The sequence below is a fragment of the Larimichthys crocea genome, unplaced genomic scaffold (genome assembly GCF_000972845.2).
Source record: "Larimichthys crocea isolate SSNF unplaced genomic scaffold, L_crocea_2.0 scaffold268, whole genome shotgun sequence".
Taxonomy (NCBI): Eukaryota; Metazoa; Chordata; class Actinopteri; family Sciaenidae; genus Larimichthys; species Larimichthys crocea.
Genome location: NW_020853535.1, coordinates 316,638 through 342,400, shown reverse-complemented (window position 1 = coordinate 342,400; position 25,763 = coordinate 316,638). Strand labels below are relative to the sequence as shown.

At 42.4% G+C, this 25,763-nt stretch overlaps 1 protein-coding gene across 8 annotated transcripts in view; it reads right to left on the bottom strand.

Moving 5' to 3' along the window:
- nav3 (neuron navigator 3) overlaps positions 1 to 25,763 on the bottom strand; it is a 399,859-nt gene that overhangs the window by 115,449 nt on the left and 258,647 nt on the right. For all 8 annotated transcript variants that reach the window (XM_019265607.2, XM_027275946.1, XM_019265602.2 and 5 more), the window contains 2 exons: positions 15,536 to 15,653; positions 13,208 to 13,260 (listed from right to left, as the gene is read on the bottom strand). In XM_019265607.2, the coding sequence (XP_019121152.1) occupies positions 13,208 to 13,260; positions 15,536 to 15,653 (171 nt within the window). The remainder of the gene's footprint in view (positions 1 to 13,207; positions 13,261 to 15,535; positions 15,654 to 25,763) is intronic.

Below are 25,763 nucleotides of genomic sequence, written 5' to 3'. Positions count from 1 at the left end.
TGGCTGAAAAAGTGTTTTATGCAACATTGATCACAGTGGCAGTCCTCATAATCCCTTGCCCTGACTGAAATCCTTCATGGCTCGTAGACGAGGATCTGTCTGAAAAAGAGGTTATTGCTCATTTTTAGAAACACCCCAAGTGTTAAACCTCATACGCTCTTTTCATTTCATTCTCAGGCTTACAAAATCAATGTTTGCATTCATAGCAGCCTAAATGTTATGAAACCGTATGCCATTAAACTTTTTCTAACGCACGAAAACCAAACAAAAATGATTCAATTCAAGTAGCCGAGGCTTCGCAGACAAAACAAGCTCCTCGCTGATTTTTATCACATCATACCTCATATTCGTGTAAATAAAACAATAATTTTCTTTAAGGATTTTACTGGCTGTGACATTCTGAGTTCCTTCACTGCCCTAGCTCAGTCAGCATATAAACACACGTGATATATAATCAACAGGATCTGGATGGCAACACAAGCCTATATCCATGGATGTCTCAATTATATATGGTGGTTCAATTTCAAATGTTTACAGCATCAAATAACTTGGAGGGCCTCCATGTGGCTTCGCGCATCTGCTGCACAGACACACAGACAGGGTGTGTGTCCACATGTGTCTGTAGGATGGGTGCCAAAGAGTGGCAGAGAGAAAAACACACACACAGGGAGAGAGAAACACAGAGAGAGAGAGGGGGAGAGAGAGAGAGAGAGAGAGAGAGAGAGAGAGAGAGAGAGAGAGAGAGAGAGAGAGAGAGAGAGAGAGAGAGGGAGAAAGAAAGAGGGAGAGAGAGAGAGAGAGAGAGAGAGAGAGAGAGAGGGAGAGAGAGAGAGAGAGAGTCAAACAAAGATGTTTCATGGATGACAAAAGAACAACAAGTCACCTCATTCATCTCTGGGTTAATCTCTTTAAATCCTTTTTCACCACTCTAGTCAGATCTCATTATCACTTCTGTTGCTGTCTGAAAAAATAGCACAATGATGCAAAGCACATGTAAAGACCGTCTTTCTTGTGACGTTATCTGTCCTCTTTTTCTGTCTCTCTTTTCGCTCTTTTATTACAGACACATTTTAGCCTGAGCTACAAGCCAAATCATGTGTAATTCTACAATAGCAAATTTATGAAGGAATACTGTAATCTACAGTAACATTGAAAGCTAGGAACATTTGAGGGGGCACTCCAGGAATTCATTGATGCACTTGCATAAAGTTGAGGGACTCACCAGAGGCAGATTTTAAAATATGGTCAAAGTTGAAGCAGTAGAGGCTGAGATATCCTGACTTCCAGTCTCAAGTGTGGGTACAGCTCCAAACTAAATCCTACATTTCCCATAATGCAAGTCATTCAAGTATGTTCTGAGACAGTCCCTACCACATAAATGGCCACATCTTTTAAACTTCACAGGATTGTAACACTTGAGCCTTCTCCTACAAACTTTTAGTCTCCATGTCAAATCAGGGGTAAAGACAACCTAATGACATCATCACGGTTCATGACAAGATAGAGGTTTAGGGAAATTGCTTTAGATCACTCAGTCGTTCTGACTGTCAGCTGAGTACAATGAACTGACAAATAAAAAAAAATCAAAGCAGCAGAAGTTGAGAAATTGTGACTTTTAGCATAGGTTAAGCTCCAAAAACACTGGTCTGGATCCTACATCTTACATTTCCTGTGACTAGAAAACTAATGCAGCGCAGTGTCCCTTTTAGGTAAAATATTAAACAAGAGGCTGAGACGCAGCCAGAGATTTATTTCTGTTAACCTCGTCTCCATTGATTGTTTTATAAGTAAATATAACAAACAGCTGAAAGGAGCTGTAGAGGCGTCTTTATTCACCTTCACAGCAGAGTACATTAAAGAAGCAGAGGAGGATAAATGAGTGCAGGATGTCTTCCCGCGTCAAGAGGACCACGATAAGGATTTCTTGAGGGCTTTTAAGCGCCAGTGTGACTCATCTGTCTTCAGTCTCTTTGTCACGTATACACCGTTACAGTCATGTTCTGCATAGGTAAACATCACCAACGCGATGGATAGCATTACTGTTGACAGGCGATAAATCCGGCTGTCAGTTCTGTCTGAGGCCGTTTGTCCCAATAGGGGTCACAGGTTAAGTTGCTGACTGTTAAGGCATCTGTTTGCATAACCTGCTGACCAGCTATGATTCAAGGTGAGAAATATCTTTGCAGCCCTGCTGCTTCCTTTTGGTCCTCAAGCTTTTTAGACTGTAAAGTATGAAGAGCTACTGTGTAACACAACATAACCTTTTATTCCCTGTTTTCAGGCTCTTTTACTTGGAAACTGAAAATAGAATATGCAACACTGCAAGAGTACACAACAGTTTTATATACAGTATATGTTTGCTTTGTGTTTTAAAGCAGTTGTGATTGTGTGTGTGGAGGACAGACAAAAATAATCTGATACTGAGACTGTGGATACAGAGACTTGGAAAAAAAAAAAACCCAGAGACCTCATCTCAGACAAATCTTGGAGAAAGGCGCCCCCTCAGCCCTCTTTTACTAAACTCTGTTTAGTTTTGCTCAATTCCTGATTATGTTATCTGATCCCACTCAACAAGTGAGCCAAGATTGAGCCTAATATTGCTGTTTTACATAACTTCAGACTCACTTTGTGACTCTAGGACAGTGAGAAGGACAGTAAAGTTCCCCAAAACTACTGTATCTCTGTGCTTTCTCTTTAATTTAAGCTGCTCTATGTGATCTTCTGATAATATTGTAATATTTTTATACCACCATTCACTTAGTCTCCCCTAAGGCAGTTTGACCAGTACTACTGGACAGTGCAATGACAAACAGTGGTATCACTGTAAACAGGATGAAATTTAAGGGGCTATTTCCTAAGCCTGCTGCAAGATTTTGTGTCAGTTTTCAGGGTAGTGAAAATTGTGTGCAGCTAAATAGAATCTGATGCTGACAGTGTTTTCTGTTTCTCACTTTGGAATACTGGTTAAAGGAAAAACACTAGTAGAGCTACAAATTCAAATTCATCCCACAAGAAGGAGGCTATACGTGAGTTAAATGGCCTGATGTGATCATCTACACATCAACAAAAACACACGGATGAAGTGGGCTCAGGATGGAAGATGTCTGGTGAAGCTTTTTTGCAGTATGCTGATAAAATGTAGTAGTTTTGGAGGAATGCTATTGGCTGCTCCAATCACAAGTCAAGTACCTGCCTTAACCTGCTATGAGCCGTTAAAAGCCAGGGAAATTAAGCAGGAGAATGAAGTGCAGGAGGAATCGTGTGAAACATAAAACATTCCTCCTTTGTCTCGTGTTATGGAGCTGATCAGAGATCCACAGTAATATAACTTTAGAATTTACAGCTATAGTATTTAGGCCGCTGTAGTCACAGAGCATTTTCATTGTCTGTTTCTCCCACTCTCTTTGAACCTGGCCATGGTCTCTCACCCTCTGTGGGTGTCCGATAAAACAGTGCTGCAGATTTTACAGCAGCTTTTCCCAGATGTTAAATGTCAGATGCAGTTTCCTTTGCAGCAATGGTCAGTCAGCAGTGATAAATCAGGTGCAGCGGCTGTTTGTATAAATCTACATTCCCTGCTCCCATATTTTGCACCAGTACTGCCAGTATTGTGTGACGTGGTGCTGTGGTTTCATCCATTTTACCTTTGTAAAGCCTCAGTGTGGTCATTTAGTAAGTAAGAACAAACATTTTTTGGCAGTTACGCACCTAAAAGAAAGGTAGAAAGATGCTTTCTGGGTCAGTGCATTATGTTTTGAACACAGAACTTACTTGCTATACACCATGTAGCCGCTACACCAAAATTCATTCATGGGAGCTTTGTCTTCAGTAGAGGCTTGAGATATCAAATATTCATACTATTCATCTAAAGTATAGCAAGTTGAAAGAAATCCTCTGGGCTCAAAAAATAAATGAATCAAAACATTAGAATTGAAAAAGTCGTAACAGTGAGTATGCGCTGTATCCAGAGAAAGTTCCAACTTCTAAGAGATCTTTTACCTCCTTTGTCCCCTAAAACTGGGGCGATAAACAAGAGCATTCTGTGTAATTACTGACTGAGTTCTCAGCAAAAATCAACAGCTTTCTGCAGCTTCAAGTGTATTTCCATGTTATAAACACACATAACACAGTTGTTGTTTTCACTTTATGAGGCAGGATAAACTATAAGCCTGTTTTTGTTCAGGCAGTGAGGAATTAGAGTGACGCTCAGTGATCACTTGCAGCCGTGACACTTGCCATGTAGCGCTGTGGGTGGTTGAACAGGGTGCCAGGTGGGTTGGGTTTACTAAGGACAGGAAGGCAACAAGCCAAGGTGGCCTGTTTGTGAATAAGCTGCCAATGGATCTTGGACAATATCATAGGAGAAGGAGTGGCAGAGGATAAAGAAGAAAGAGAATTCAGCCTTCCTCACATATTCTGAATTCTAAGGAACTAAGGACAGAGGGGATGTGTGAAAACTCATTGATTTATACTTTATTACGCACTCCAAAACTGCAAGAGAAGGCTCAGAAAAGTCAAGAGAGACTGCAGCTGGTGTGTTGCAGTCAAAAAACGAGCTGGATCAAAGGTTACCACTTCTTCACTGTGCCCGTTTTAACAAGGCAGCCCTTTGCTCTCTTAACAGAACATCTGCCAATGTCGTTCAGTTATAATGAGTGATTAAAAGCTTCCAACTAAGCTACAAGTGAGCCCATAACGAGCCCCTGGGTGCTCCGTTCATGCTGCCAAACTGGCTAACATATGAGAGGGTCAAAATGTGCACCAGAACGCACACCTCTTGTAATAAAAAACTGGGTTTTGCAGAGGAACAAAGAAAAAGGAGATGGACCCCAAAGAAGCTTCACAAGGGTCCGAGAATGAAGGGAGTGATGTCCTCACAGTGTAAGAGCCGCGCAGAGCTTGAGCTCAACAGCTGCCGAGGCACTTGAGAACTGGATTGCACTCTCAAGTTCTTGGTGCTGGTTCTAGAAATCCCAATTTGGGGCATCACGCATTCATCATGCACGCCTTTCAACACCTATTGCACTAATAATGAAACATACTGTCACATGATATCATGATATCTTGTTCCTTGACATACTTTACTGTGTTGAAAACATGACAAATGTGTGTTGGTCTAAAGAAAATACGTAGACACATTTAAAATGACCTCCTTTTCAATGTGTAGATGAAATATGAAGACAGATAAACAACATAAGCCAAGAATGTGACATTGGCAGTGGACAAATCCCCATATGTACAGTGGTGTCTGTTAAAGCTCCCAATTATGTATTGGATATGTTATCATGTATTGAGCCTACACTGTATAAAACTGAAACAGACAAGCTCCAGCATCTCTCAACCAGCTGGCGAGCAGACCATTCTCTTTCTCCCTCTCTGAAAATTAGAACATCTCTTGTTTACTTCTTCTGGTGGTCCTCAAAGAAGAAAAGACTGCACACTGTTGCGCTCCAATTAATCATTCTCTTCTTTTAAGGCGAGGTTTTGATCCGCAACATCTTTCTGAGGCAAACATTAAGAGAAAACAGGCCTTACGTGTAGAGGCAGCAATCAACTCAAATCACTAACACCTGCTGGTCAGTAAGCACAGGAAAAAGCCAAGACTCACAAGATGGCCATCGCAATCTAATTCCAGAGGTGACATCTGAATGAAACTTCTGATTTGTCTACTGAAAAACCCGTGTTTCGATTCGGAATAGTTTCTTTGTGGAGGTCAGCAGATATTAGAGTTCAACATTAACCTGGTCTAATCCTAAAGGTCTTGAATCCATTTCCATTGTCCGTCTATATCTTCAGTATGTTCCAAGACAACAAATTTCTGCTAAACTACAGCCATTTATGGAGCTATTTATTTGCTCACACAGGAGACACTGTTAGATTAGCTCTAAACAGTAGACATGATACTGCCAACCAGACAAATAAGTCAGTAGTGGAGTAAATCCAATATTCAAGTATTTTTGGTGTCCACTAACTCCTAGCTGCTCTCTAGCTGCTAAATGCTCCCCCGTATACTTATTAGTTAGCATCAACTTTGCCACAATGCTCAAATGTATATAGATTTCAAGACCTTAAATGAACTTTGGATGAACAAATGATTTTTTTTCCTAAACCTGGGACAGACAGCACATTTCTCACTCTCTTTTACTTGCCAGATTTTCTATTATAGGATTTGATCTTAAAACCCTCTGATTAGAAGCTCATCTCTCTACAATCAAGGCCTCTGGCCTGTGAATGAATTAATACCCCCTGTATGGCTATAGTTGCAGCAGTCTAAACTGGCCATCTGCCTCTGCCCTCTTTAGACCACTCGTTGCCAATTGCTGGGCATGCACAGTGACATCAGGGATGTTTCAGAGGCCCAGAGTTCCCATCATCCATTTGTTGGTGTATTTCCAGACCAACTGACTCTCATAATAGGTGAGTTGCCTGACAGCCAGTGCTAGTATACTCAAATTAACAACCTGACGAATAGTAGCACGCAGATGCCAATTGGTTTGGCCTGGAGGAGCCCAGGCCAGAGGCTCAAATTAGGAACACGATCAGTTAGAAGCAGAGATTAATAGTGAGCTGCGCCAATGCTGAAGCGCCACGCCAGTGAAGATGATACTACTGAGTGGCTCGTGCTGTTCGTCCTCTGGTTTGGCTAGTATGTAGGCTGCCAACAGATGGGGACCAGATGAAAGTGGTGGGCTTTTATGGTCTCTGAGAAACCCAAGACTCAATTGGGCCTCAAAGGCATCAAGTCCAAACGTGTTTCTATAAAAACACTGAACATGTATGACTTTTCCGGTATGACTGGAAATAACTAATTACTTTATTGATTCAAATGAGTTTATGTGCATTGCAGACATGCCCGTCTCCCTCAGGATGAATCCTAATGACTTTCAGGATGCTTTAACTCTTCATCGACACTTCTAATTTCCAATTTGTCTAATACTTTGGTTTATGCATCCATCAGATCATTTTCCTGCTGACCTTGTCATGGCAATACCACGCTGTGTTCATCCAATATTTCAATGTAACATAAACTGATTTATGCTGAAATATGTAGTGCACTAAGGTTTGACAAACTGTATCACAATTTCACACAAACGCCCGCTCAATGTAAATCAACAGCCAAAGAAATTACACTGTCAAATCAAACTGGTTTGGGCGTGAGCCAAGGCTGTAAACAGCCAGCCTAAATATGATCCATGACACACTTTAAAATCCAATGCCACAGATGAAAAGCAGCAAGAAAGTGGTCAGTTGCTTGATGTGATTTCCGACCCAGGCCTGCACTGCTTCTGCTGACAGATGTTGCATCTTTGCATCCATGTTAGATTTTGACAAGTGTTTGTTTCCCCCTGAAAATCCTTTGCTGAGGTCGCTAGAAGCCAAACACACACACACACACACACACACACACACACACACACACACACACACACACACACACACACACACACACACACCCAGAAAGTGAAACTGCACTGTCATCCGTATTGCAGGGGAGCGCTCTGTGGTTTGCTAACGATGTCTGTCTATAATGAGGAGGATTAGTGTTGCGAGGCTTCAATATTTTCTGCTGAATGGGCCTCTTCTGCCGTCCCCCGCCTGCCGTTCTTGTGTTTGAGCACAGTTCTTCTGAGAAATGAAAAAAAGAAAACCGGGGTGAGCATCTAATTCTTTTGGATGTCTTTACAATTACGGGAAACTGCACTGTCAGAGGGCGTGAGGTTTACATGGCAGAGGAATTGCAGAGTGTGCCGTGAGGGGAGTGAGACATTTGAATGCTTCACACAAACACTGTGTGAGAGCCTTAATCTGCAGAATGCATTTCTAGTTTTATATCACATGAATTTAGCTTCCGCTTTTATCTAAAATCCTGAAATGAGAGGAGAGTCAATCCATTTCCATCTAGAAGTGGACCATAGTGTGAGGTGTAATGAAAACTGAACTATAAGGACAGGACAAACAAAACACAAATTGGGTACTTGACACTCTTCTTCCTCTGATGAACTTTAACTTCTGTCCTCACATCCATGTTGTTCATTTTCCATCTCCACTCTTACCTATAAACACAAAGCTGAAAAACAGTAAAAAGTGACCCATTCAGCCCAGTGGAAAGGAACAGAGCCAGACTGAAATCTCCGCTGAGTTGAAAACCCCTCGTACCACGCTCCTGTCATTCCTTGTTCTCATCATCTTCACTGGCTTGCTCAGTGGTTACAGATGATTCCTTCCGGGACCAAATATGTGGTTGAGGGTATGCTTCTGTAGACAAGCCCCGCTACCCAATTTCAGAAACAGATTCTCAGCAATCATTAGTTCCTACACCAATGAATCCAACCAAAACCATTCCCTGATATACACAAGCCTCAAGCTCTACTGGGGAAAAACGGGCATATTCAAAATTTTTGACCAGCTTGGCCACTGGGAAATGCCAGGCCTCAAATAAGAGCAATCCCAATTGCATGAACAAAGTCGATGTTTCAGGAAATGCAAAAGAAAAATGCTTATTCTTCTATTACTGGTAGCAAATACACAGTACAGAAATAGAGATCTGACATTTTGCAGATAGCCGCGCTTTCCTCAAGAGAAACACAAGAAAGAAAACCAGTCTGCAGTATCAAAGGTAGTAAGACCAGGGATTTGGGGGATCTAACAGAGGCTCAACAAGCTATTAGTTAGTTGAAAGTATAACTATGAGTCTGTTCTATTGCACTATTTTCAGGAAAGGATCATAGGGCAGCATTTTAAAAGCTGTGGCATCAGTTCAGTTGCAATCAAGTGACCAAAGTTGAACCTTTCAGTATTAATACCTGGAGGATACCTGCACACTATGAATGCAGGATTGCATTATATACTTTAAAAGGAAGGAGATCAAAGGTCAGACTCTTTTACATATCGTTCTTGATGAGAGCAAATTAGAGAAAGTAGAGGAGGGAAAACTTGGGAAGCTCAGCTATTAATTCATAATTCTACTGTTCTTTGCCGTCTTCTCCCATGAGCCCTCTGAGCAGTCAGATGTGATACTCTTTGACCTTGTAATTACAGGGACTAAGCATACAGACGGCAGTTGAAGGCAGTTCAGAGTGGCTGGCTGAAAACTGAACAGTAAGTGCAGAGATTACATGGCTTGATCTGATCATGTATCAAAACAACAGGGAAAAGAAATGAAATGGCTGCTGGTGGCAGATGTTTGTCCACACACTGGCCAAATCTGTTGGATTAACCCTGCAGGAAATGATAGTTCTTCAACTGACTTGTGGATCTCTCACATTGTGAACACGGCTTTAAACAAAAAGACTGCATTATGGACGTAGATTAACTGAAAAGCTTGCAGATGCCGGTGCCGTTCTGGTTTCTGCTGCTCAGCTTCCAGCAGCTGCTCAGTTGGCCTCCATCCACTCACCCGACCGGCAGTGACCCACCGCTCAGAGAAACAGGCTTGTGACTGCAGGATCACCATTTCAAGTCCCAAATGGGGAAAAATCTGTGCAGAGGAAGTAAATCAGATTCATCTGCCCCCTCCACTGACAGCTGCTGCTACTGTGATGTCTCTGGCCAAGGCGTTTAAGTTCCAGGTGCAAGGTGGCCAGTGGCAGGTTTCCAAAATTCACAGCTCATCGAATTATGCAGCCAAAGGTTAAAAAATAGCTCAGAACATGGGGAAAAGTTGTCAGTAAATAACTAATGTTTCAGATTGATATCAGTGCTAGCCAAACAAAAATACTTAGCACTCGGAGAACCATATGTTCATGTGTCATCACCTTGATCTCTTCGGATAGTTTGGTTCATATGGTCCGGCCAGGGAAAAAAAAAAAAAAAGCTACATTACTGGCTTTTAGTTCTGCTCTGGTTTGTGTTCACACTAACTTTTTTTTAAAAAATGAGCCAAGAGCTGTAAGCGTGAAGTCACATGGACTGATAGGTAACTCAGTGATTGGACAGTTTTGACAACCTGCATCGTCAGCGCTACATGGGAACAAGTTGGAACGAACCAAACCAAACTGTCAGAAGCAACAGAGGTAATTTGAACCAAAACAAACAGGCTTAGGCCCTGTTTACACGTACACGGGTATTTTTAAAAACGGAGACATTTCCCTTCGTTTGTACCTATCTTTTACACGCAAACGGTGAATTCGCCTCTGAAAACGAATCTTTCTAAAAACTCCGGCGAGAGTGGAGATTCTGGAAAACTCCGGTTTTGCGTTTGCGTGTAAACTGAGATAAACGGAGTTTTAGGCAGCGGATGCGCCAAAAGTGCGACCAATGTTTACCTGTTGCTATGACGATGCTCATGGAAGCGTTATTCTGATTGGCTTGCAGAGGATCCGCCTTCTTCCTACACTGCCACCCACAGGCTTGGCGTAGTTATGACGGCGCTCGATGGCGTATTTATGCGGGTTGACTTTTTTGAAAACGATGCTATGTGCACGATGTTATTTTGGAAAACGGAGGGAGGGAAATATTCGTTTCTCAACATACCCGGCTACGTGTAGCCTTAATGCAAAACCACCCTAGGTCTTCTGCTCTCTACCCTCCAAGTCCAAGCAATTGTCCATGATTGTAAAAGCAATGGATAGGGCCATTGATAGGACCCTGGAGATTCAAACAGATTCTTAAACGTTTATAAAGTAAAGTAAGTCCTGCACTTGTTTTATTAAAAGCCCAGTGTGTAGGATTTAGTGGCATCTAGTGTGTAGTTGCTGGTTGCAACCCTGTCACCTCATCCTCTCCGTGTAGGCATGAAGGAGAAACTACAGAGGCAACGGAATGTGGAGCAAATGCGAAAATCGAGAGCCAATTTTTAGTTTGAGCAAAACTCAAAAGAGTGACTTCACCTTCCACAGTATAACCCTTGGATATTAGCTGTGCTAGCTGGCTACATCTTTATGGCTGTTATGTGTGTCTGTATGCGTGTGTGTGTGACAGATATTTCCTTCCCTTTACGCCCACACGATAAGCAACCGTGCTTCCTCAAACTTCAAATTCCCAAGCTGGCCGGACCCTCTGTGCTTAGAGCAGGTGGTGGATCAATGGGCTTAGTAAATGACCGAGACAAAGAGTTAGCTGCGCACACATACACACACACACACACACACACACACACACACACACACACACACACACAGGCAAACACACACAGAGGTCGCTGGCATATAGAGCCACATGCTTGCAGTGCTGCTTGCAGCTCGCCCTTAGTGACCAGTGCGTCAGTCTAGACTCAGCTGTTTCTAGCAGGGAGCAGAATCACTTTACACTTGACAGACAAAAGAAAAAAGAAACACACAGGAGTTTATCTTTCCAGGCCTGCTTTTGACTGACTGAACTCGCACATAACATGAGGGGTTACCAGGATTCACATGACCTTAATGTTTTCTTCCTTCCTGCTTCTTTAATGTTGTTTTTCTAACAGGCTCAGCTTCCATTACAGCTGGACTCGACACGGAGGAAAAACAAAACATCCGAATACTGTGCTAAACGTGTGAACGTAGCTGTAAAATACATTCTGCTGCATTCCAGTGATGGGACCCTTTTGGCAAGATTCCCTGAAGAGCACCGACACATATAACAATGTATACGGTCCACTAAATGCAAAACTGATGTACAGTGAGCTAAACATTCACAAAACACAGCTTTAACAATGAGCCACAAAGACTGAAACAAAAAAGACACACACTGTCAGCACCAAACACACTCACCCGCCCACAGCGTCTCACTAAGAACGTGCACCGAGGCAGCTAAATAGCTTTAGTCACTTTTAATGGCAGGAGGGCAGATGCCAGGGCAAACCAACACTGCATAAACACTTAGTCAACTCTAGTTAAAGTGAAGGGTAATTATCTCACAGTGACGACAATCAGCGGTTATACAGCCCGTCATCTCATTAACAGAGGGGAAAACGACACCGCCAGCATCGCTTGGCCGCCTGGCAGCCAGATATACAAATGATTGAAAGAGGCATAGTAAGATAAATATGTTAAGGCTTGAACTTTTCAAGGCTTTGCAGGGTTTTTTATTGTTTGGTCAAGTGGCGATGTGGTTACTCCAGTCATCACTTATCTTTCTGATTAGTCAAGATGGTCATGGTTTGTAATCGGAGTCAAAACTTTGTCTTTGCGAGATGGATCAGTTTCAGCCGTGACACTGGCTTGTGAAATGTGACTTTGTTTACACACTGTAGACTTTTGTCAGTCTTTAGATGTTCTCACATTTTGTCCCTACTGACCGCTGGGACTGTGACCATTCAAATGGAAATGAGTAGAAGGTGTTCGTTAAGGTGTTCTCATGAGAGGGTGCATGGCAGGTGGTGGACGGAGATCCTTAACTTAAGTCAATGTACAATTTACAAGAGCAACGTGCATTCAAACTCATATTTACATCAGAGTACAGAGATATTATGCTGTGGGAAATTATTCTATATTAGAGTACATGATGATGTATTAATACATATACAGCATGTTATGATGTAGCTGCTGAAGATTTAGCTAACTGTAACTATATTATCTAATTAGGCAGCTGTGTGCAGAGGTTTCCAACATAATGGTTGCCTCCCTCCGAAGGGTCACAGGATAAATCTGCGGGGACGTGAGATGATTAATGGAGTTGAAAAGAAGTTCTGCTACATACAGTAAATTCTATAGTTTTTGGACAGCTTCTTTATGAAATATTGGATGATTTGTACTCCTTTGGCCTGGAACAGATTAAAAAGAGAGTAAATCTCTCTTTGGTGGAACTACTTCTGAAACATGACGAGGCACAGAGTTGATACCGCTTTGAGAGGAGTCACAAGCCAAAAGCCACCAGTTTAACAATGCATCGGAAAAGACAAGGTGTTTAATCTAAACCTGAAAAGTCACTCGTTATGACAGCTATCAAACAGTGTGGCGGAGCATAAAGTGCAACATTCTTAACTGACGTTTCATTACAGTCTCATTTGAGGCAGGTAGGTGAGAACAGTAGCCGTGGACGTGAGCATCACCTGAATGCTGTAAAATGCTGTGTGATCTGTACACTACTGTAATCTAGAATGCATTGATTTAACTGTCGCTTTCTTTTATTTATAAAACTAAAATATATATATATAACTACAAATGTGAAACTTACAGCTTAACAGCAGAGAAGTTCAGCTTTCAGATAAATATTCCTCCTCATAAATATAATACTCTCTCATGCAACAGTGCATTTAAGGATGGATGAAGTTCAGTATAACACTCACCATTTGCGACTGGCTCCTGGGGCTGCCATTGATATCCTCCACCTTCTCATTCGCTGCGTGAGAAAGGAAATGAAGAAACAAGAGTTTTTACTGTCGTCCCATACTGAACCATAACATCCCGACTTCCAGTGACTTTTGAGTTCAGGTGCCCAAATCCAGCAGGAAACCTCTGTTGAGGTTAGCATAGGAGAGTATGTGTGTGTGTGTGCACATGCATGTGTGTGTGTTAAGGGGCAGAGCGATGCAGGAAAGGTCTGGGAAGCAAAGCTGCCTAATTCGTCAGCTGCCGCCAGAGAATTACTGACAGGCCAGCTTGGCCTCATTGTCTGTTCGGGCGAGCAGGGAGGGTAAAGTTTCAATCCAACAGAGAGAGGGGGAGAGAACAGAAGGAGAGAGAGAGAGAGAGAGAGAGAGAGAGAGAGAGAGAGTAGAGAGTAAGAGAGTAAGGAAGTTAGACAGGGGTTGAAAAAAGTGAGAGAGATTTAGGGAGACAGACGACATCAGTGAGAAAAGCAGCATATGTAATAGAGAGGAAAATGTGTTTGTGTGTGTGTGTGTGTGTGTGTGTGTGTATGTGTGTGTGTGTGTGTGTGATAAACAGAGGGAGAGGGAGTCCCAGAAAGAAGATTGAAGCTTAGAACAGTGATGGAGACACAAAGAAAAAAGTGAGAGCTCACAAAGAAAGTAGATGTAAGAAGAGGAAAAAGAATGTGTGAGAGATATGGGGTGAAAAGACACAAAGACAAGTCTTGGTGACTGCACATAGCCCTCCTGTTGGGTTCTAAAACCAGATAAATCCTGAATCCAGCCAAAACAACACATATAAGCATTTTATGACGTGGTGTGGATCAGCATTACCTGTCACAACGCACATGTCAAAAATGATAATGACGTCCCACCTCTATGGTTACATAATGCTGGTAAGATGGGAACATAACCTGATATCCCAAATCTCCCTCAAGGGGCACTTTGTCGACCCAGCCGTACACCCTGACCTTTCTCCCTGACAGATTTTACGGCGTCACGCTATTTAAGATTTCTGAGGCTTCTGAGACACAACTGTCATAATGCGCGTGGCCACGAGAGGTCCTCGTCAGCTCGAAGTAAGCATAAATCATTTCAGGCATTCAGAACACTAAAGCCTAAAGCTTTTCAATGATGTTTCCTAAATCTGTGTGGCAGGGAGAGTCCGCATGGCTTAAAATTTCAGCTGCTCATTCAGGACTACGAAGGCTGTACACGTGCCAACAAAAGTGCGATCCCGTCCCTCTACGTAGACACCAAGTGTAGTAAAAACACATTGGCGTGTGTGACGTGCTGTTGTTCTTCTGTTCTTCTGACTTACAAGCAACTAGGCAGCCAGCTAAGCGGATGCAACATGCATAGAAGACAAATGGTGCATTTTTCTCTTTGCTGTAGGATAGTCGCCTCCTCTTGCCTCCACACGTCCCTGACCTGTTTGTCTGGTGACACAGCAAAAAAGCTGCCTCATCTAAAAATATGCGTGACTGAGAATAGTAACTATACCCTTACACTACTCTATGTGGAAAAGGGGAATCACATTACTGTAATGTGTAGGAGCGAAAGAGAGTACGATTAGAGAGAGAAATGAAAGACATGAGGGTCGAGAGAGACAGACCTAGAAAAAGTTCATCTGTGACAGACACAGAAGAAGGGAAGCAGAGCGCCAGGAAAGGAAGAGAGACATAAAAGGGAAGAGAGAGACATACAAAAAAGAGATAGAGAACGACATGAAGAGAAAGAGAAGTGATCGCTCTCTCTCTCTGGGGTCCATTGGGAGACACATGCCTCCGCACCCCTGGGTGTCAGAGCCAAAGATCTCTGCTACTGCTGCCGCTCGCCCTGCACCCAAAACAAGAGAGAGCTGCTGCGATTTGGCCCAAATACTGTATCAGACTGAGGAACAGCGTCGCCTCCAACTCACCACAACAAAGAGCAAACACAGTGTGTGTGTGTGTGTGTGTGTGTGTGTGTGTGTGTGAGAGCGTGGGTGGTCGCTTCATCTAGCAGACAGAATGAATTATAGACACACGCAGTGTTTTATTACTGCTGATAACACATGGCTTGGACTTTATTAATGTTTCTTTCAAACACCTGAAGTATGACATGACAGCGCTTTGGGAACAGAAGTCAAACTTTGTAATCTGTCATGATAATTGTGCAGATTCTAGATGAAGGAAGGTGTGAAGAAACCCAGCAGGAGAAGAGAGGAATAATGGAATAACCAATATAGCAGTAGACATAAGAGAATAGATGGACACAGGTGTGTGTAGGTGTGTGTGTGTGTGTGTGTGTTTGGTTGCCTACCTATGATCTGGATGATCTGTGCCAGCAGGACTCCATCGGTGACGTCCTGGCTCAGGTCCTTGATGAGGCGCTGACAGCCAGACTTGGCCAGGTAATGATTTGCCCAGTCTGTGTAAATCTGTAAGGACAGAACAAACAACCTTATAAGTGTGTGTGTGAGAGAGAGAAACAGAGACAGAAATGAGGTGTGTGTTTTTGGTGCCGCAGATTTATGGGCCATTTGGTCTGACTTATTCTACAAGTGATGGAAATATAGACGAGGAAATGATACATGTGTTCACAGACGATCATTGCCGGTGCAGTAATCTTAAAGCATTAGCAGCTTTTCTAAAAGTGAAATACTTTAGCGACTAAACATTAATAATAACATAAATAATTTGATGATCTCAGAGGATCCTGAGCTATGTTCTACTCCCACTGGCAACCTGTCATCCTGTCAGCTGACGAGATTTAAATCTGACAACGTGGGAGATGTTTCAACTGACTAATTTATTTCCTTTCTTCCTTCTTCTGTACTGACAACTGCGTTCTTCCATACTTTTTGTGTAAGTTCTGCTTGATTTGCCTCTAATATTCGATATTTGTAGTACTCGAGGTACCAAGATGTTAATGTTAGGAGCGGGATGGGTCAAGAAGTAGTAGGTAGGTAAAATGTGAAGCTCTGTACACATTTCCATTTCCAGGTTGTTTCTTCAGTTTTTAAGGTAATGAGGCCATGGAAGCAGATCTGTAATCCAAATTCTGACCTACAGTACTTTCTATATTTTCTCTCAAAATAATCATTTTCTGCACGAAACAATTCAGTCATTTAAAAACTTTTTGAAATTATTTTTCTGAAAGAACAATAATATATTTGGCATTTTCTCTCTTCAAACATAACGCTACGTTTATTGACTTGGCACAGGTTTATTGGCTGCCTGAAAAGCATTTTTTATTCATTAGATATGTTGTCAGGAAATGAAACTACAAGCATGGTTGACTTTCTTGTCCTCATGACTTAATAGGTAATTTTGAGTTCCAAACAAAACAGCAAAAACGATACATTTATTGTCAGAAAGCACTTTAGAGAAAACATCGATATCTGAAGAAAGCAAAGAGAAGCGTAGGTGGGCCAAGACAGAGCACAAAACATCCTGAACGATGTAAAGGAACGTTTCTGGCTGTGCCCTTAAAGGCTACTTTAGCCTTACAATCATCTCCAACCTTCAATCAGTCTGTCCCAGCAGCACAAAGCTCTGCCTCTCAGTCCAGTCTCACAGCGAAGTGCTAAATATCTTGCCAGGGAGCGCTCTCCAAACACTCGGGCTCTCTGCACATCTCAACGACTCAAACACAAATATTTCATCAAGCTTTGGTGCCGGGGATCGCACGGGGAACTGCACTGTTTATGAAGTTTTTCCAAGATATTCGTAGATGATGGCAGCAAATATTTTGACATTAGATAGATGCGACAGCCTGCACTGACTGTCCAAATACTGCTCCCCTAATGAAAGACAACACACAATCTTTCAGACGCCTGCAGGACATCTTTTATTCATTTTGTGTGTAGAAAATGTAGTCTCTTTACAGAGCACTTCAGAGAGCTCCAATACAGATAATACAAAAAAATATAAGAATGTTTACTTGACACAAGTCAGAACAATTTCAACTGAATGACTTTTATTTTGAAAAACTGAAACTTGATTTGGTTTCGTTTGCTGTAACAGGTGGTGGATTCACTTTCCCAACTGTTTCTAAACTCGGAAGAGTAGCATGTCGGATAATCATTTGCATTGTCATTTAAACCTCTTAACAGCCGTTTCGTCTTTCATTAGAGGCCATAATCCAACTGATAAGCGATGCTTTGTCCAGTCGGGCGACAGACTGATCGTAACAGCTGCTGCGGTTTCTCCGAAGACGTAAGATGTGAATCACATTTAGCCCCCACGAACACAGACATATACAGAAAGAATGACCTTCTTTTGTGTATGAAAGGACAATTTTGACTTGAGACAACCCTTCAACCTTTATCACAAAAATGCTGGTTCTAGCACCTCCAGCAGTTTATGAAGCTGTTTTGTCTTCCAATCACCACAGAGGTTTTCTCTAGACAAAAGCCAAACAGCACCTGAGAAATTACAACCTGAACTAAAAAAAAAAAAAGAGAGAGAGATACAGTTCCTCCCACTGTGACGTGAGTGCGTTTGATACAAATTTCTATAGACAACCATGGAGGAACATCTCACTATCTGCTAGGCTTGACTTGAGATTCTGGGACCAACAAAAAAAACAACAACTGTACTAGCCCATATAAAGGCAGTAACTGTTGTGCTGCTGCCTGAAACTTTTCTTGTTATCCACGGATTGAACCAAAAAAAAAAAAAAAAAAAAAAAAAAAAAAGAATATATATATATATATATATATATATATATATATATATATATATATATATATATAATAATATAGATATATATATATCAGCAATAACAGGTCTGAGCAGCAGGAGGTGGTGGTGAAAATCCCCTCAGAAATGTGAGATCTTCAGTGACGGTGGGGAGTCAACTGTTTAAAAAAAGTTCTGCAATGTCAAAAAAGTGGCATTAATTCAGATAACATGGATTTGATTCTTGTTTTGTGTGGTTTATGTGCTGTGCTTCCAGTCAGTTGAACTATGTGGTTGAACATCTCTGTTTTTGCAATTTCTACAAATGAACTTTCTGTAACTAGAACATGCCACACAGCATGTTGGTAGATGGTAGACATTTCCCAAGGAATTCCCTCATAAAACTTAACCGATTCTCATGATGAAATAATCTGTTTTTCCCCTCATTTACCTCACACACCACTCTCAATTAAAAGCATTTCCCTGCCGTTCTTTCCTTTTTTCTTGGAAGTGAAGCGTTTGCTCCTTTAAAGATGCCGCCTCTCAGAAGTTTGTATCTGTTGTGGTTTCCTTCTGCGACTTTCTCCATGATGAGAAGTCGTAAAAGAGCAAACTAAAAAAAACGAGAGCCGTCACGGGGAAAACACACAGTCACACACACACACACACACACACACACACACAGCCGCTAAAACCTGCTTGCAAAAAATGGCATATGCTCAGAAATGCTCACATTGCTCACAGACACACACAAAAACACACACCGCAAACGCAAGCCACATCTCAACAGGGGGCAAGTAAACAAACAGGAGAGCAGGAGGATGGAGAGAATGCGTGTGAAAGAAAGAAATTAAGAGTGTGTGTGCTGCTCCTGCTGACAACTACAGTCACATCAGGCTGCAGGAAATTCCACCAAGGCTCGAACACAAGCTGCCGGACGGTTAAGTTCACCAGAGACCTGGGGCGAGGAGGAGAAGGAAGGAGGAGCAGGGTTTGATCTGTTACATTGGTTTAACAGCCACCTTCCAACTGCTGTATGTCTCTCTCACTTTCTCTCTCTCTCCTTACCCTAAAAGGGAGCAAGGACAGAGGATTAACGCCTCTGCAGAGGAACAGAGTGTCAAAGACTCAACTCTCCTGCCAGAAATAGTCAGCTTTTCATTTGAATATAGCTCGAAATGTAACCAAATTTTCTGTAAACGCAAATTAGGAAGATGGTGCAGCTAATTTGAAAGAACCTTAAACGAACTAAAGCATTGGAGAAAACATGATGGAGATATGGCAAGTGCTTGACTAAGTAAGTCACCTAACTTTTCCACCTCAGCAGAGAAATATTTCAACTCCTTTTTCCAGTTTTTGGCCATTCCACTCTGGTTATTTTATGCACATTTGGATGGAAACACACTTAATGTTTCTGATCCTTGAAATCACTTCCTCAACACACGCAAGTGAGAAATGAGGAGGGGAGGTAGACCCAGTGGAGGGTGCGATACCCAGCGGATGAATTCAATTTGGGTGAATTTGTGGCTAATATAGCCAGCTGCCTCTACATCTGCTGCGGCTCCTGCAGGGATATGAATTCCAATAAACACACGTCTTCAGGGCTATACACTACCTATTCATTCCAGAGGTCAAACAATATTTGCATTTGTTTTGAAAGGTTTGTTTTTGTGCCGCACGCTGCAGTGGATTAGCAGAGTTTACCACAGCGAGACAATTCAGCCTCACACTGCCTGACAATCACAGGAGAGTGAGCTACTTTAAAGGCCTGCTCTGTGCAAACACTCTTTCTTTTGTGTCTGCAAACACTCGTCTTGCTGGCTGCTATAATAAAACCTCCACATATTTACCTACAATGGATCAAACAAGCCACCGGAGGTATTCAGTAACTAAATTGGTCTCTGGCTTGGACTCCAACATGTCTCATCCTCTTTAAATGTATCAAGCAGCTCTCTGCCAATGGTTTGAGAAGGTCATTTGTGCCTTCTTTCTGTATTTTAAACAGAAGCCCTGGGATGAAATAAATGAGTTGAGAGAGCTGCAGTGAAATGGACTGCTAAGCAGTGTGGACAGCTGATAGATGTGGGATGTGGGTTTGAGCAAGTCTTCACTAAAAAAATCTGCTTCCATGACAGCATCACTAAAACCTACAAACACAGAGGTGTTGATAATATACAAACAAACAAAAAACAGCCTATTTTTACTTAGTCGCGCGGCAGTAGGTGAACATTAAAAATCCATGGCAGATTTTTTCATTCAATCCCTGCTCCCTTTTTCCTGAAAAAGCCACGAATGCTGGAATGTACTCATTTTGAAGAAGCTCGACTTTGTGACAGCTCACAATAATGCTGACTCACTTTCTGTGTTTGTTTTGGTCCAACCTGCCCACTTTGGAACAGCGTGTGCTCCAAAACTCTGTTTTCGACTGAAATATGTCAACTTCTGGAAGCAAAAGCCGTCATGCCGGCAACACTTTTTTAGCACTTCCACAGGGACATAATTAAGTTACGAGCCAAACCCGTCTTTCTTCTCCCTTTACGGCTGTATAAACCGAGCCTGAATGATTGATTCACATTTCTTTTTCGATCAACTGGACTAAAAACTGCCAGTAATTTAAAGGAACCTGCCAAGACGTATAAAGCATGAGGGTACCGCTGTAAAACTTTTACTGTGAAGCAGCTGCAGGAAGTGTCAGCCACTGTTACTCAATAAAAGCTGTTCCAAATTTAATGTGGACATTTTCAGATCAGTTTGAAACACGACAAGGAAATAATCAACTTCAAAAGAGCTCAGGCACATCAAGGCAAAGACTTGCTGCTTCTCAACAAGTTAGAAAAAGATAAAGACAGCTGTAAAACACGCTGAAGGCTGAAGGTCAAGCTGCAGTGTCCTAGGTTCCAGCCTGACCTCACACCTCTGCTCTCCTCTCCCCTCTGCACTCTCTGACAAAGCACAAACATCAAAGAAACATTTTTAAAGAATCCTGCCTCCTGTCTCTGCGTGTGCATGCCGACTCACTGATCCTCTCACTTCATGTGACTCCTCAGTGGCGCTCAGAGTTCAGCCTGTCAGCCTCCTGCACTCGTTAGCCTCTCCTCTCTGAATCCCAATCGCTTTGGTAAAAACGGGGCTGGTGCTACGGCAGAGGCAAAACATCAGCAATAACAGCACCTTCAGTGGTGCTGACTGAGACTACTGACATCATAGAGACACACATGCACGATGAGACAACACACACACACACACACACACACACACACACACACACACACACACACACAGATAGATGCATATGCAATTAACAAATTCCCCAGCCACTCACACACAAGCAAACACACACAGAATCCCCCTCTCCTTGCCCACCCTCCCTCCTCTTTCTTTCTTTTCTTTCTTTCGTTCTTTCTTTCGGCAGCCAGCATCACTCAGCAGAAGTCCAGTCTCTGTGATGATGTTATCCTTATTGATGAACACATGAAGTATCTCTCCTCTCTTTGCCCTCTCTTCTCTTCCTCTCTACCTGCTCTGCAGATCTCTCCCGCTCAGCGCCCAGGGATCCCAAAAACGCCGCCAACACACAGCCGGCTCTCACCCAGAGCAGAGCAGATAAACTGCCTTCAACAGTCCTGATCACAATGCAGTGACTACAGCTACGCAGGTATTATTGGCAGAGGCTGTAGTGGCGCTGTTCCGCCGCCGGGGGGAGCCAGGCAGAAGGAGAGAGGTGCTGGAGTGAGAGGAGACGGGACAGAGAGGAAGTCAAACTATACTCTCCCCTGTACTTATTAATGTGCTTCCAGTGAATGACTGTTAATGTATGGGCTCTTTAATCAGGGCTTCATTCCAGTGCTGTCTAATAAATTAAAGACTTAATTGCATTCATGGGGTTTGAGCATATATACAGTCACTTGGAGGACATTTAGCTGTGTAATGCTGTTTGAAACGGGCTAGCCAGGAGGAGGCGTCTCCTCTGTGGCCACACTGGCTCAAAAAGCCTCAACTTGGCAAGCGGTGCCGCTCCCGCATGGCTCCTAAATGTAATTAAACACAACATAAAGCTGCATTAACTAAACGAGCAACGAGCCAATGGAATCGATGGAGCCGCGATGTGATGGAGCATCCTCCATGATTCTTCGCCTCATTTCCGTCTCTGGGTCATGACTAAATGACAAAGCCAGGAGTGATTGACGGATGGAAACAGGAAGTCGAGCTCAACAGGAAATAATTTGTAGTGGCTGCGCTGCTGACAGGTGGTCTCTGGAAAGAAGCAAAGAAGTCGAAAGACATTTGCCTTGAGTGTAAATGTGTCGAAGAACATACAATCTATGAATACGCAAATAGTTTTCTCTTTAAAGGCTGAACTGCTGTACACACTACAGTGCTTCACTGAGGTTTACATTCACTGGATGTGTCACCTTCCCACACACACTTGTTGCAAACTCGAACATGAATCCAAAGTAGCCCTGCTGTCACAGAATCACACTCGTACAATCTAAGGTAAGCGCAGAGAAGCCTTTGAGTGTTCAACTCTGCACATTCATCATTCCGCACAGTGAAGGTCAAACAGAGGAACAATCAGCAAAACACGTTTTGAGTGGAGGAGTTGACTTTATATAGCAGAATGTGGATCTGTGGTATGGCAGCTGAAGGCCTCGTGGTACTGAAGGACGACCGTGTTGACAATGTCAGAATGTTGTGGCGTGTTGTGTTTTGAATAGGTTTGACGTTCCTGAAAGTAAAGCGAGTGTATCCTAACAGCCGTGCAAGCAAAGAGGAAATTGTAGTGGAAGCAAAAGTGTGAATTCATTTTTTTTTTAGGGTCAGTAAGAGATGAATTGCATAATCCTGGAGATCTCCGACTGTGAGCATCTGCCGCCTTTCCCTACAGTCTGTCGAGCGAGGAGGAGATCCAAATGAAAGATAACCATGAGAAATCCTTCGGGCGCAGATACAACCATCAGTGTCCAACTACATTATCGGAGCACCTGGAAGCCATTTTGACTATATACTGTAAACCTTTTTGGTGTTTCCCGGGATAAGTCTGACGCATCTCTGTTCCCTCGGAAACCATCATTATCTTGTCCTGGGAGCGGAATAAGAGAAGCCTCCTTCAAACCCACCTAATCCAGAGGTAATAGCAGGAGGCAGCTTTCCAACATGGCTTTACTCCAATCTCGCAAACATCCAAGCGGAGAGTTTACGCCAACAATATACAAATCGTAGACTCAAAGTTTCCTTGCGGTTTGGCGCTAGTGAGAGGGGATCAAAAATAATACGTTTATTTACGTGACAGTGTTCTCCACAACAATTTTAAGAGGCAGGCGTGCACCGCAACCTAGGGGATATGAATGGGATGAGCGGGGAACACCTTTGTTGTCGTGCCAACGGTCAATCACAGCTGAGTGTTCAGTTGGAGGATTTGGGAGTGAGAGATCTGTCTGTTTACAAGAATGATAAAGCAGCTTTACACACAGTGATAAAACACTAATCAAATGCAACAACAGATGTAAAATAAAGGAAAGAATGAACGTGAATAATCATTTTATGCATGTGAGACTAAAAACAAGGCTTATGAAAACACGTCAGATCACTCTAATCTTCCATGCCAGAAGAAAACTCCTTTGACTCCTCAGCCAAAGTCTTACTCAACGTTTCCTCAAAGCCTATTAAGTGTGCATCACTGTTTGTTTGGCTTATTTTTTCCAAGGAAAACTGATTAAGCATGCATGTTGCTTTCAAGGTCCCGCTGCGTGATACGTCATTAAGCAGCTCCATCCAAGTAGTTGGACATACAGGTGCCTTCCTCGTGGTACTCGAGCACAAGATGAAAGTGGATTTTGGGGGTTTTCCGAGCTGTTCTGGAAGATTCAAACCAATGGCTTCTAGCTTCCAAGGTTGGCGCTGACCAAATGACTTCACCGCAATCAGCAGATAACAGGAGAGACGCGCAAGCTGCTAAAATTGAAACATTCAGTCATCGTTTTCTCATGCCACGATCTGCCAAGCCACTTTGTCGTTTCAGGGGAAATCCTGAGCAGAAAATGACATAATTGGATGGCTGGGAGAAAGTCTGAACACACAATATATGCAGGATGTGCTCGCACACGTCAGTCAGGGCCGATCTCTCGCAGCGCAGCGTGAAACTGAAGGCCAACGAGTGAATGGAGGGAGAAAGGAAGAGAGGATGGTCAGAAAATATCAGGAAAAGAGATGACAGCTCAAAAACGCCATAAAGACGAATGAGCACGACGCAATTCCGAGACAGACGGTAGCAGGCAGGCACTGATAAAAGATAGATGTGTTTGTTGACCAATTTCATCAACTGTCTGTGGCTACAAGCGCCAATTACAGGCAATCGTTTGCCAAAGCAGCAAAATGTTAAGGTAGCACACAAGGGAACAATTACATGTAGTAGCTTTCCATTATTTTTTGCCAGGAAAAATATCTCGTATCATTCTGTTTCATTGCGCCAGCCTGGCACATGAAGGACGGGTCTAAATCACGGCTATCCATCATAACTATAAAACACAATATAACCCAATAACGGGGAGTGTCAGCATGGACACATGAATTTCCTGCTGATCTCTAACCTTCACAGTGAAAGTGGACAAAGCAGTTTTAGACCAACAACACCCAGACTACAGTAGTTAAATTCAGCAGCTGATTCACGTTTATATGACAAGAATCCATCAGATGCTGGGCGGGAGTGGGAGTCATTTTATACAACCTCCAAACACACATCCTAAAACACAAACACCCTTCCTTCCTCTGCATTGAAGCCTTGACCCCAAACCAGAAGACAGAGTGCTGGATTTACACTGCCTCTGGATCCAATAGGTCATTTAGTTTGCACAAAAACACAGAGGTGAAGTGGTGAAAACTACATTTAAGTAGTAAAATATAAAGAGAAAACACAGAAGAGAATGTGAGAAGTGTTTTCATAGATGAAACAATTTAAAAGACACTAAATAAAAGATGTGTGTTTACACTGAAAAAGATGGAAGACAAAAAATACAGTGTGTACTGTATTCCTAAGTTTGACTTATGCAAATATAAAGATGTGTTCAGATACAAATCAAAGCAAAGGTTTGCATTATTTGTGCAAAATAGCCTGTAATGTTAGCGTGCAGAAGTGTATGTGTGTTTGTGTTCAGCTCTGACTGGTCTTAGAACTCAGTCATTTCCTTCCGGCCTCTCTCCTCTTTCCTCTCATCTGTACTCAGGATGAGTGAAACTTGAAGATGAAACATTTTCAACTTCCACAGATGCATCTTTGGAGTTTGTGCTGCTTCAAGCGAATTTTTGCATCTATTCACACCACTTGCATCCTTCTTTGTATGAAAATGCCTCTAAACTCTGTTCCGTTTGATTCAGCAGTATGAGTTAGCAAAATCAACAGGGCCTTTTTTTGTCCTGGCGGCCTTGTGTTGGTTTACTCATATTAGCTTCTGGTAAACTTTGGAATGCAATGTAATTAGTTTTGTTGGGGAAGTTCCCAACATGATATTCACATCAAGACATACAGACATAAAGAAACTTTCAAGATTTCAAGCTGCTTCTCATCGTGAGTATCCGTAAAACTAAGGTACATACAATGATAAGAGAAGGAATAAGGAAGGAAAAAGAGAAAGAATCTTCTGGTTTGCACTTAAATTCTGTCAATGTTATTGTAAAGTTTTGTAAATGATCTTTAAAGAAAGAATTGTCGACCTCAGTAATGTGGCGTTTTCATAAACGGCCCTGAGATGATGTATGACTTTATTGTTCCTCATAGAGTCTTTTACTGTGATGGCAGCAATGATTTTTGTTAGCCTCATTACGTCATAAAATACCAGTCATCATATTTACAATGTGAAGTTCAAGTTCAA